Here is an 11,358-nt window from a genome sequence, read left to right on the forward strand (position 1 = left end):
TCATCTGGACAGGCAGATAAACTGGCAAAGAACGCTCTGAAAGTATATGATAACAAGTGATAAATGTAGCTTATGGTAACACAGTAAGGGACTTCAGGAAAATTAGAATAGGGATAGTAGGTGATATAAAACAGGAGGTTTGGGAAATAGGCTGTGTTAAATAATTCATTTATTGTTTGTTTTTTATAGACCATGAAACTATACACTCTGATACAGTAGGTGGCGATATGCACCTTTAAAGCTGGTTTGCGATCTCACTAAACACGAAGAAGGAGAAGAAGCGGAAGCAAGACACGAAGAGACAAGAAGGGTAGAAGACGCTACTGAGCAGAGCAAAACTGATCTGATTTTGTCCACAATTCTCACATTTACTCAAGCATCTGTGCTTGTCACTTTGTGTAAGTTTTGTCGTTGGTTGAAGATTTGTTTTATAGGCTACAGGAATAATACATCCTCACTGCCACAGGTCCGTCTTGACTGTAAAATAAGTCAATGCTAGAGGCCTAGTTGACGTTAGCTTAGCTCGACATTTTGATGAGATGTACCTGCTTGGACGGCGACCACGTTTGCAGCGTAGGCTAATTTACTAACCGAATAAATGAAGTACGCTAACCACGGTGAATTGCACGTAATGTTTTAGCGGTGACCAAATGGGTCTGTGTCATTTAGCGCCAATTGACGTTGCTGTTGGCGCTGAAATGGCGTCAGTCACGGCAGCTGGTTCAGTGAGATTGCGTAGTGTGCTAAGTTTACATTACTATCGGTGAGCAGCTATGCCGGATGGGAAATGATAAAGTATTGCACTAGAGGTTTAGAACGATTAGGTTTTGAACTTGAGGGAAAGTATCACAACCAAGTGAACAAATCGGTACGCAAGTCGCGATTGGCTGGAAAGACGTTATGTGAGAAGAGGTATAAACACAATTATGTTTTACTATCCTTATCGTTCAGGGAAATACAGTAATATGAGATAGCCTAGACTGACTACAACGGCAAATAGCATACTAAAACCCCCATTACGTATATGCTGCAACCCTTAACTTATCAGGACATTTCGCGGAGGAACTGTATGTGAATACAAATGTCCAAATCAGTAGGACTGGATATAAATAGACTTTTATCCCCCCAGTTCACTAGTACAAAGTCTTTGTAATGTCTGATAGACTGTGTGTGGCTACAGCAGCTCATTTACCATAAGAGTCACATTGGGCGAGTACAGAGGCCAAAATGATTGTACAAAAACAATAATTATTGTACATCTTGCATCACTGTAGGTGCGCTTGTGTTGGCTGCATGGTGCATTTAACTGTGGATTATCATTTTTGAAGGCTTTAGTTAGCTGTCACGCAGTTAATTCTCTAACCGGTCATTGCTTGTGTTTATCAACGGCTTAGGATATTTGCATTTACAACTCGAGGCGATGTTAGTTGTTGTGCCATTTGATGGCTATGTGTAGCTATATTCTATTTCTTGAAAGTCAAGCTGAATTTTTATTTCACTTAATTCATTGTGGGTGGTGGATCAGCGGTCTTGATCCAAGCAGTAAACCTTAAAGGACAGTTCCACGTTACAGTCAGGTGTCTGTATGAACACTGGAAGAGGTTTCCCTCACTGTAATCATTCCTCTTGTTCATATTGGCTAGTAAACTATCTCCTTCAAATACACTTTCAATGCAAGTTTATTGGAAGCTCATAAGAGGCTTCAGCAGTCTGAGCTAGTCATTCAGGTGGATATATGATACATTTACAGTGTCTTTTAGCATCAAATTGCCTCTTTGTGTGTCCTCAGACAATCTGTCCCTGTTGAGCCGTGGTGGGAGTATAGTAACAAAAAAAAGAAACTTCAACACTAAAAAGACGTAACGTTTAAAGATATCTACTTGATTTGACTAATTTAGATGGCTGCAGCTTCATATTATCTTCAGATAAACTTAAAAATACTTTTGCTTATGGATTTTGGCCCTGATCACTTACATTGAAAGTGTATAATGAATGGATCTTTTAATGGTCAGTATGAAGAGGAGGAATGATTATGGCAAGAAAAGCCTATTTCAATGTTCATTTGGGCACCTGAGTGTTGTTTCAAGGCAGTCTGGAAAAATGTTGGCCTTTTGTTAAGGCTGTATTTCTTGTTTAGAGATTGATCTGATCCATTGCTTTGTTTGGATCATAGCTGGTGCTGATATAGCAAATGGAATACAAGTTATTTTGTAGATATTTTGTGATCATGGTGCTGTTGTCTTTGCTGTGAAGTAGCTGTGTCCCACTTGAAGGCCACCTTCCATGTCTGCGTTTCAAGACTGAATACATGATGGATCAACAAGGCTGCCCCCTTTTGAAGGCTGCTCGACATGCATCGGGGAGATACTTGTTCAACCCTGCTATTATGGATCACATTGTTGGCTGAATAAAGGGAAATACCTCTTGGTAAACTTGAAAGTTTTCAACCTAACCATTTTGATGGGCAACTCCTGGATGGAGCATTAATATTGATTGATGGAAGGATCATAAACATTAAATGGTGGCCATGGCAGAGTCCTTTGTGGAATGACGCATTCAGGAAGGTGGCACATGTTCAGTCCATTAGCCTTTGGTCTGCTTCTGTTGGATTATAAGTAATAAATTATAATAATTAACCAAGAATGTGAGTTGGTACAATTAAAATGTGTTGTACACCTACAACACACTTTCTGTACAAGTATTTATGATAATGTGGTTGATTTACTTTTTATATTTTCCAAAGGTATTGATTGAGGGCATAAAGATGATTGTGCCAAATAGATGATTGTCATAGTATTTTAAATGGTTTTGCTATTTTGACTTGTTGCCACGAGTCCCTTTTAAGCCTGCATCTTTGAATGAACTGATGAATCTTAGGGCCATTGGTGTTTTTCAATAATAATTGAGTAATGATGGTAAAGTGAAGTCTTGCTTGGAACTTGGATATACAGTAAAATAAATTGTTTGTGGTTGTTTGGAAAGTGGTTTGTGCTTAATATTTTACTTAATTTAGCTTCCATTTGATCACGAGGCTTTCTTTCTAGGGCGTGATCTACAGTATATGTTGAGTTATTAACCTCACGAAATTTGAATTCAGCACTCTTCTGTTTTAAAGGCAGCTGTTGTGGGCATTGATTGTCCCTTGTCCCTGCTGTCCTTTATCCCACATTGCTTTTTAGGTCAAGCAGTGTTATGTTGGAATGCCAAGAAATTGTCGCTGCGTTAGAGAAACTCTGTTGGCAATAATGTTATTCTATCTGTCTGCAGGTGCTGTTGTTTGTGCCACAGCATGGCGGTCGTCATCCGTTTACAGGGACTGAGAATAACAGCAGGTTCTCAGGATATTCGTAACTTCTTCACTGGCCTCAAAATTCCAGATGGAGGGGTGCATATAATTGGTGGGGACCGAGACGAAGCTTTCATTATTTTTGCTTCAGATGAAGACGCGAGAAGAGCCATGACACGGTCAGGGGGTAGCATTAAAGGTTCGCCCATTACGTTGCTATTAAGTAGTAAAGCAGAGATGCAGAATATGCTTGAAAAAAGTACGAGAAATGTAGAGCGGGAAAAAAGGAAGCTGCTTGAGGAGGATGCAAGACGTCCTAGAAGATCTGTGGACCGTGAGCAGGGCAGGAGATCAGGTAGCAGATCCCGTCATACCTCTCCACCCCGGCACCAGAGGGCCTCAAACTCTGATTTTTTGCGTGTGTTCCTAAAAGGAATGCCCTTCACTGTTACTGAAAAGGACGTGCTTAACTTCTTCAGTGGTTTATTTGTTGATGAAATAATCTTATTGAAAAATCAAAAGGGACAAAACAATGGAAAAGGTTTTGTCAAATTTGCAACCAGAGAGGATGCAAGCGAAGGCCTGAGGAGGGACAGAAAATACATGGGGTCAAGGTATGTGGAGGTCTACACGACAACAGAAGAGGATTGGCATCGGGCTGTTGGTTCCAACATGACTGGCAAGGTTGAAAGACAAAGATCCCCTGTTCGCAATCAGAGGAATCCACAATACCGTGCAAGGTCACGATCACCATTGGCCCAGAGGCCCACTGCTTCCTCCAATGAGGAATACTGTGTTTTTTTGGAAAACCTGTCCTATGCAGTGGAAAAAGACGACATAAAGAAGCTTTTTTGCAACGCAAGGCTTGAGGATGATCAGATCCTGTACATGATTGGCAATGAGGGGAGAAGAACTAGATCTGCGTTTGTACTGTTCAAGAGTCTGCGAGACTATTCTGAAGCCACAACTAGCGACAAAATTATGTTTTTCAACCGATGGGTTTTTATCCGTCCAATCTCAAGAGAGAACATGATCACCCTGCTGGAGTCTCAGAACATGGATGCCCAACCTCCAGAAAACTCTGGTAATCCTTGTGACTCAGAGGAAATATGTCTGTTTGTGCGGAATCTGCCATTTGATGTGCGGAAAGTTGAGATCATGGACTTCTTCCATGGGTTCAACGTCACAGAGGACAGGGTGTTTTTGCTGCATGACGATACAGGTGCTGGGGTTGGGAAGGCTTTGGTTCTCTTCCAGTCTGAGGCAGAGGCAGCAAGAGCACTTTCTCACAATGGACTAAGGTTTCTTGGGTCAGTAGTTGCACTGAAATGCATTTCACTTTCTCAGATGAGGGAGTTGGGTGTTGAGCCACCAGTGGTGCAAGAGCCAATGCTGAGAGAGGAGCAGTACTCAGGCAGGAGCAACGAGGTATCCGGTCGCCCTGGTTTCGTAGAGCACCCTGACTTACGTGTCCGTCATAATAGTAAAGTACCAATGACTAATACACCGTCCCACATCCATGGAGGCTATGATTATGAGCCCTATGCAGAAGGGTGTTTTGCACCACAGGATGGCAGTAATGGCATTCATGGTGACTTTGGCCCGTCAGTGCAGAATTTTGATGGTCCCACCTGTATAAAGCTAGTCAACTTGCCATTCCAAATCAAAAGTGAAGAAATCTATGACTTTTGCTATGGATATCGCATTATCCCTGGATCTGTGTCACTGCAGTATGACAACAGTGGAGCATCTTCTGCAACTGTAGTATTTGAGTCTCGTCCAGAGGCCTTAACAGCAATCGAGGAACTGAGTGGAAGACCAATAGGTGCCAGAAAAATACAGCTATTATTTGTGTGACATTGATTTTCATGTCAGCTTACATGCCTGAGCAGTATGGTTTGGACATGCACACCAATTTGGCTGAAAAAAAGCTATTCTAAGGGAAGCGTTTCCTTGCATTGCCTTTTTGTTAATAATGTGGTATGGCTGTGAACAGTAAATTAACTTTGTTTTTTTCCCCAACCACATTTTGTTTTATTGTGATATATATTTTTGTTGAATACAGTTAAATCACTGAATATGGGTTTGTTTGCAATGCTCATTTTAAGAGTGAAATGCTTGATTTTAGTTTCCCCATTTAAGTATGGTTGTTCAATTTACAACATTCTGTAGAAAAATGTATGGAAAATTCAATGTATTTGTGGTTATTGTAAAAAGTGCATTTTTTTTTTTATATAAAGATGCGTACTTTTGAATTATTGTCAGTCTTTCTTCGCAGATCTTTCACAGGGCAAACAAAATGTGCTTGATATAAATCTTAAGTATATGAAGAGCAGTTAGGTAAGGATACCCTGAAGTGGTTTTCAGTGTTTATTTAATTGTAAGTTGGGATCTAGTTGCCTTTTTTTCTTTTATAAAATCCATCAGATCAAGAGCATGACACAATCATAATCACTAGGAAGAGGAAAATGATTTAAATTATGTGTAAGGTATACGCGTCCTCTTGGATTAATGGTGGAGTTGGGAAGTGAAGCTGCAAAGATGTCAGAACATACAACATTGTTCCATCTTTGGGAGAGAAAAAAAATATAAACTTAATGAACCTAAACATGCAATAGCATTCATATCATATAGGAACACAAAATTATCTAGTATATCAATCCCTTTGGCTTTTGGGTTTCAGTCATCATACTTTCATTCAAAAAGAACTTTCACAAATTGGTACTTGGTGGAATTTTTGACCTGATTGTCATGTTTAAAAAACATGTAGAGATAATATTCTGGATAGCCACAGTTTAATATTTACAATGTCAAATATAAGCCAAAAGTACCCTGTGTTATCATTTGGTAGAATATATGTAATACACTTATGATTATTATGGCTTGGTATCATTTAAAAAAATACTATACCAGTAACAATCCATGCACCCTTAAAATTATACTAATACCAATTGAGTACTTCATTCAATACCCATCATGTGAAGCATTAAATTGCATAAAATGCTTCAACCCCTCCAGATTTAAATGATTTGATGTTTACACCATTTTGAAAGTCTTCAAATTATTAATATTTATTGCTCAAAGAATGCTTGTGTTGATTGTTTGTGAGCAAGTCCATACAGTCATATTTTCTATCTCGGTCTCTTGGGGAAAACCATGTAGCAGCTGTCACACCAGGAATCAGGATCTGGATGTTTATTCTATGAAAGTAGCACCAGTCACAGTCAGCACACACACATACACACACACACACACACTCTGTCTCTGCCTCCAGTACAATAGCTGTACTAGTTTTGTTCTTTGCTGTGTGTATTAAAACAATTTTACAAAAATACTAAAATACTGTGTGACTATGTAGATCAAATAAAATGTGCACACCAAAATGTATGCCCCTACAAATCACTTGAAATTAATAATTTCAGGAGAAACAAAATAAAGATCAATGTGAAATTAATATCTACTGAAACAAAACGTTTCATCCTTTAATATACAAACATAAGCATCCCTTCACAAAAAAAAAATAAAAAAGTAAACTAAAATAATGTGCTTATTTCCTGTTTTTTTAACTACTCATTTAATGCAGTCCTTTAAAAAAAATGCATTAAACATTACAAATAACACTTTATGATAAAAAAAAATATATAACATCAAAACGCACCTATGAAAGTAGCACATGTCACAGTCAGCATACACACACGCTGCAGCAGGGTCTGTCTCCTGCAGCAAGTCACAGAAAATGCAAATGAGGAGAAACGTCGTCAGATTTAAGTAAAGTTGCAGCCGTTTTTGGCAATAAAATACAATGGCAAAACTTAGTAATGCATTAACAAAGGTCTAGTGTTACGTTTACATGCAGTTTAAGCCATAATAAATGTCTACAGGTAAACTTGGAGTATCACAACACACGTTTTCCCAGATCAATAGCTTGCTGAGAGTTTGGACCGACGTCACTCATGCATCCTTTGTGTGTTTCAGTAATTAAGCCCCCCCTGTTGTGCTACAACCGGTACTTTGAAAACTCTCAGTAACTCATAACTATTATAAAACGATGCACAGACATGTAAACTTTATAATAAAGTGTTACTGTGGACTATTACACTCAGGTTTTGAGAATGTTCCCCAGATAATATAATTTAAAAAATAATAATAACGTTATAAACATTGACTCAGCTACAACAGCAAGCAAGATATACTTTGACAATATTAAGTTTTTACAAGAAACTGATTTAGCTAAAAGTACATATTTTACCCCCACATACACTGTTGTTTCACGCTTTAGTCCAGCAGGTGGCGGTAATGCGCATCAAAGCTGTTTTTTACAACCGCCAATAAAGACCAACGAAGAGGACGCTGAGATTTGGCTTTGACTGGCATGACACTGGTGAGGTGAGCAAGCGGAAAACCACGCTGAGTGAATTTAGTAGAGCTACAGGTGAATAATGAAACATAAAATGTATTTTATGTGGTTGAAAAAAAACATTACGTTAAGCTCGTAATGTTGACATGAGTCACAAAGCTAATGTTGCTATAGCTAGAGTTTTGCTTTCGCAGAGTTTACATTTCTGCATCATTATCAAGTTGCATTTTGGCATCATCACTTCGCCCAACTAGAATTTACTGGGTTACATCATTTTGTATTGCATCATGGTGCTAAAACTCAGTTGTGATGTTGTAAAGTAATCGCGTTTTATCGCTTGGCACAGTTGTTACCGTTAGAAAGTCTGTGTTTGTAGACGTTACACTAACCACCTGCCGTTACCGAGCAGTCTGTGATATACAGCGCACGGTTTCCCTCACATGTCAGCCATATAAAACACAATATACTGGACTCAAAGTAATGTCCACCTGTTGTCCAAAGTTGCTTCTTTCATGTAGCATAAAAAAGCAGTGTAAATGATTTTTTTTTAGACACATTACTACTTGGTACTAACTCATAATGATTGTGAAGTTAGCTTACATTTTACCTACGTAAGCTAATAGCGGATCAACAAAAACGATTTAATAAATCCCACAACTGCTAACATTAGCTGCTATGCTACACTCAACCTCGTACATCCCAAATCACTGTCTGGTACATGTATATTTCTAAGAGATATTTTAGAAAAACTTGCTGTCAACTTATGTAATTAGGAACGTTATGGCAAAGATAATGCACGCTTAATATTTGTCTCTATTACATACCTGTCTGCTGCGAATTGGCAAAAATATGTTAAATCCTCAAATGAAGTTTAGTTTTTTTTCTTGTCATAAACAATTTTTGTACACGGATTTTGGCCCTCATCACTTAAACGGAAAGCCCATTTGAAAGGTGGTGTTTTGGTAACCAGTATGGACGGCAGCAATGATTACAGCGAGAAAAACCTCATTGAGTGTTTATATGGACATCTGACTGCTGTTTTAAGACAGACTTGAAAAATTGTGAACCAAACATTTTTAAAGGGTTGAAAAATGATTCCTGACATGTTGCCAGTGGTTTTGACCCTCTGGCAAATTCCACTTCTGAAATCACTGAAAACTAATATATTGAAAAAATAGTATTTGTATTTGACTATATGTATATACAGCATTACTCAAATATGATGAGTAAGTCTTGTTGGTATGTAGGAGACTCAAAATATGTTTGAACATCACTGACAGCAGAATGGAGGTATCAAGGAGAAGAATCCTCCAAAAACATCTGGAGCCAGCAAGACCCCTTCGTCGCTGCATTCATGTAGACATCGGTAAGATGTCTGCACCAGTTAAACAAACTTGTAGGAATGGATTAACTTTATATATTTTAACTCTTTTGTGCTCATTATAAATGGCATGCTCATAATGAGAATTCTGTCACTTCATTTAGAGCCCGAAATAAATGCTGCTACATGCGCACAGACACTGATGGAGGTAATGGATCAAGAGGTAAGAACAATATTGACAAGACAATATTTTAATAAAATGTCAACAAAAAAAAGTGGAAAATGCCTATCACAATTTCCCAGAAGCCAAGATGAGGTTTTTAATAGTTTTTGTCAGCTTACAATGATATATATAAAACAGAAAAAGGAGCAGATCATCTCATTTGAGAACCTGGAACCAGATGTTTGTCATTTTAGTTTAATAAATTACTTTAAACGATTATATTGTTTCTCAGAATTGTGACAAATTAAATAATTTTTGGACAACTAATTGATTAATCATTTCAGCTCATTCATATTTTGAGATTTTCGTGAAATTAAAATGACTTTAAACAATATGACTATTAAGCAGTTACATTTGTCAATAGTAAAGTTTTCTTAATTTTTTTTAATTTTTCACTTGATAGACAAATGTTGACATTGAGCAGTTCTACAAGATTATCAGCCTCCACAAACAAAAAGAAGGTAAGACACCAAATTTTAATGACACGTGACCTCTTGTCAGAATAATATCCTCCTTTTGCCATTTTATCTGCCTGATTTGTACTTTTTAGTATTGATTTCTGATGTTTGTGTTTGTAGGCAGAATATCTTACACAAGAGCTTTTTTAATTGGTCTGGCAAGTTGTCCTGAGGCCAGGAAGAAGCCAGAGTTCTTACCAGAGCATCCAATAGTCTTAACCAAGGCGGTAAGATGGGTGTTTGTTTTAAATCTCATTGTGTTATCAGTATCATACTAATAATTCTGCTGTTTGGATTGAATTGTGTGTTCATACCATCTTAACAGAGAGATCCTGAGCAGCTAAAGTTTAAGGAATCAATGTGGAATGGAGAAAAAGGAGACATGTGAGTTCATTTGTATAAACTCAGTGTGACTTAATCAAACCCAGCTAATACTCTAGACTAGTTTTAGAGTTAGTCTAGAGCAGTGGTCTCCAACCCTGCTCCTGGAGAGCTACTGCCCTGCATGTTTTAGGTATCTCCTCACTCTAACTCGTTATCAAGCAGCTGAGGCTCGTCAAAGGGCTTGATAACGAGTTGATTATTAGAATCAGGTGTGTTAGAGTGAGGAGATACCTAAAACATGCAGGGCAGTAGCTCTCCAGGAGCAGGGTTGGAGACCACTGCTCTAGAGTATGATTTGAATGCACATTACTTTGAACGCTAATCAGTATTTCACATTGGTATAAATAATTTTTTTTCAAAGGTGTTGGATGATTTTTGGTCAAACCCAGTGTGACATTTCAATAAAATTAAGTCACTAACATGAACAGTGTTAAAAAAAATAATTTGTCAATATATTTGTTTCTGTTTTTAGGTTGGCAGAAAAGCTTCACTCACCTTAAAAAAAATTGCACTGTTATTTACTTTTAAGCATGAAGAGTGTTTCTATTATTTTGTTTTGTTTTGTCTTATTGCTTTTTGTGTTGAATTTAATTTACATATTTATTATTTTGAATGAGACTGATAACAGTGTGGGGTGAAGTTGCACAAAGTCAAATGAGTAACTCTGTTTTATTTACTGAAGTGTGAGTATTGCTTTTTTTGCTTCCTTTTCCTGCTGTGTAGTGAAGTATTTATATTTTGTAAAAAAAAAAAAAAAAAAAGAAAGAAAGAAAAGAAAAATTCTAGACTCCAGCTTTGGTTGTCGTCACATTTAGTTAATTGTTTATGTGATAACCAAAAAGGTGGCAGTAATGTTCAACAAGTCCAGTATTGATTAAGGTTACAGAGGTCAATAAAGTTTTGGACTTCATGCTAGCATCGCATTGTGTCTGAGCTTTTTTTCTCGTTACAAAATATGGAATAAAACATGGTACCAGGAGTGAAACCTGTGCATTATCTGTTGTGAGAAGTATAAGGGTTAATTTACAGCCATTAGAATGCTTTAAATTCACTGGAAATGTTGACCACAACTGGCTTACGTTTAAGCAGCAAATCCTGCTGTAACATGGCTGCTGGACTGGACAGTAAACCTGAAGCATGAAAGATTATGTTAATGCTAACTGTAGGTTGCGCACAGACCATTGAGGTATACAATAAATTTGTGTTTGTAAACAATAGAGATAACAGTCAGCGTTGTTTCCTTTAAAGGACCAGTACGTAGGATTTTGGGCTACTGTAGAAACATGGCAGTGCAACTTGGTGTGCTCTGTGGAAGAGAACCTGCTCCCT

General features: G+C 37.7%; 2 protein-coding genes across 4 annotated transcripts; both read left to right on the plus strand.

Annotated features, from left to right (window-relative positions):
- Window positions 1-296: 296 nt before the first annotated feature.
- Window positions 297-5,533, plus strand: rbm12bb (RNA binding motif protein 12Bb). The gene is made up of 2 exons (XM_062423298.1): window positions 297-398; window positions 3,268-5,533. The coding sequence occupies exon 2, from the start codon at window positions 3,290-3,292 to the stop codon at window positions 5,141-5,143; it is 1,854 nt and encodes a 617-aa protein (XP_062279282.1). The 5' UTR covers window positions 297-398; window positions 3,268-3,289; the 3' UTR covers window positions 5,144-5,533.
- Window positions 5,534-7,637: 2,104 nt separating this feature from the next.
- gra (granulito) lies at window positions 7,638-11,324 on the plus strand. 3 transcript variants are annotated; one of them, XM_062423052.1, is made up of 7 exons: window positions 7,638-7,718; window positions 8,924-9,009; window positions 9,129-9,187; window positions 9,591-9,648; window positions 9,766-9,872; window positions 9,971-10,029; window positions 11,278-11,324. In XM_062423052.1, exons 2-7 carry the CDS (start codon window positions 8,928-8,930, stop codon window positions 11,288-11,290), a joined length of 378 nt encoding a protein of 125 aa, XP_062279036.1. In that variant the 5' UTR covers window positions 7,638-7,718; window positions 8,924-8,927; the 3' UTR covers window positions 11,291-11,324. The 3 variants fall into 3 exon arrangements, with proteins under 3 accessions (XP_062279036.1, XP_062279034.1, XP_062279035.1); XM_062423050.1 differs by lacking the exon at window positions 11,278-11,324 and adding an exon at window positions 10,502-10,963; XM_062423051.1 differs by lacking the exon at window positions 11,278-11,324 and adding an exon at window positions 10,502-10,963 and having other exon boundaries at window positions 7,640-7,718; window positions 8,927-9,009.
- The last annotated feature ends 34 nt before the right edge of the window (window positions 11,325-11,358 follow it).

The sequence above is a fragment of the Scomber scombrus genome, chromosome 7, assembly GCF_963691925.1.
Source record: "Scomber scombrus chromosome 7, fScoSco1.1, whole genome shotgun sequence".
NCBI classification, from domain to species: Eukaryota; Metazoa; Chordata; class Actinopteri; order Scombriformes; family Scombridae; genus Scomber; species Scomber scombrus.

Excerpts from the sequence above, each read along its gene's own strand:
- rbm12bb (XM_062423298.1), top strand. The coding sequence starts at position 3,290 with ATGGCGGTCGTCATCCGTTTACAGGGACTGAGAATAACAGCAGGTTCT.
- gra (XM_062423050.1), top strand. The coding sequence starts at position 8,928 with ATGGAGGTATCAAGGAGAAGAATCCTCCAAAAACATCTGGAGCCAGCA. Across the intron at positions 9,649-9,765 it reads CCTCCACAAACAAAAAGAAG|GCAGAATATCTTACACAAGA; the intron begins GTAAGACACCAA and ends TTGTGTTTGTAG. Across the intron at positions 10,030-10,501 it reads AATGGAGAAAAAGGAGACAT|GTTGGCAGAAAAGCTTCACT; the intron begins GTGAGTTCATTT and ends TTCTGTTTTTAG.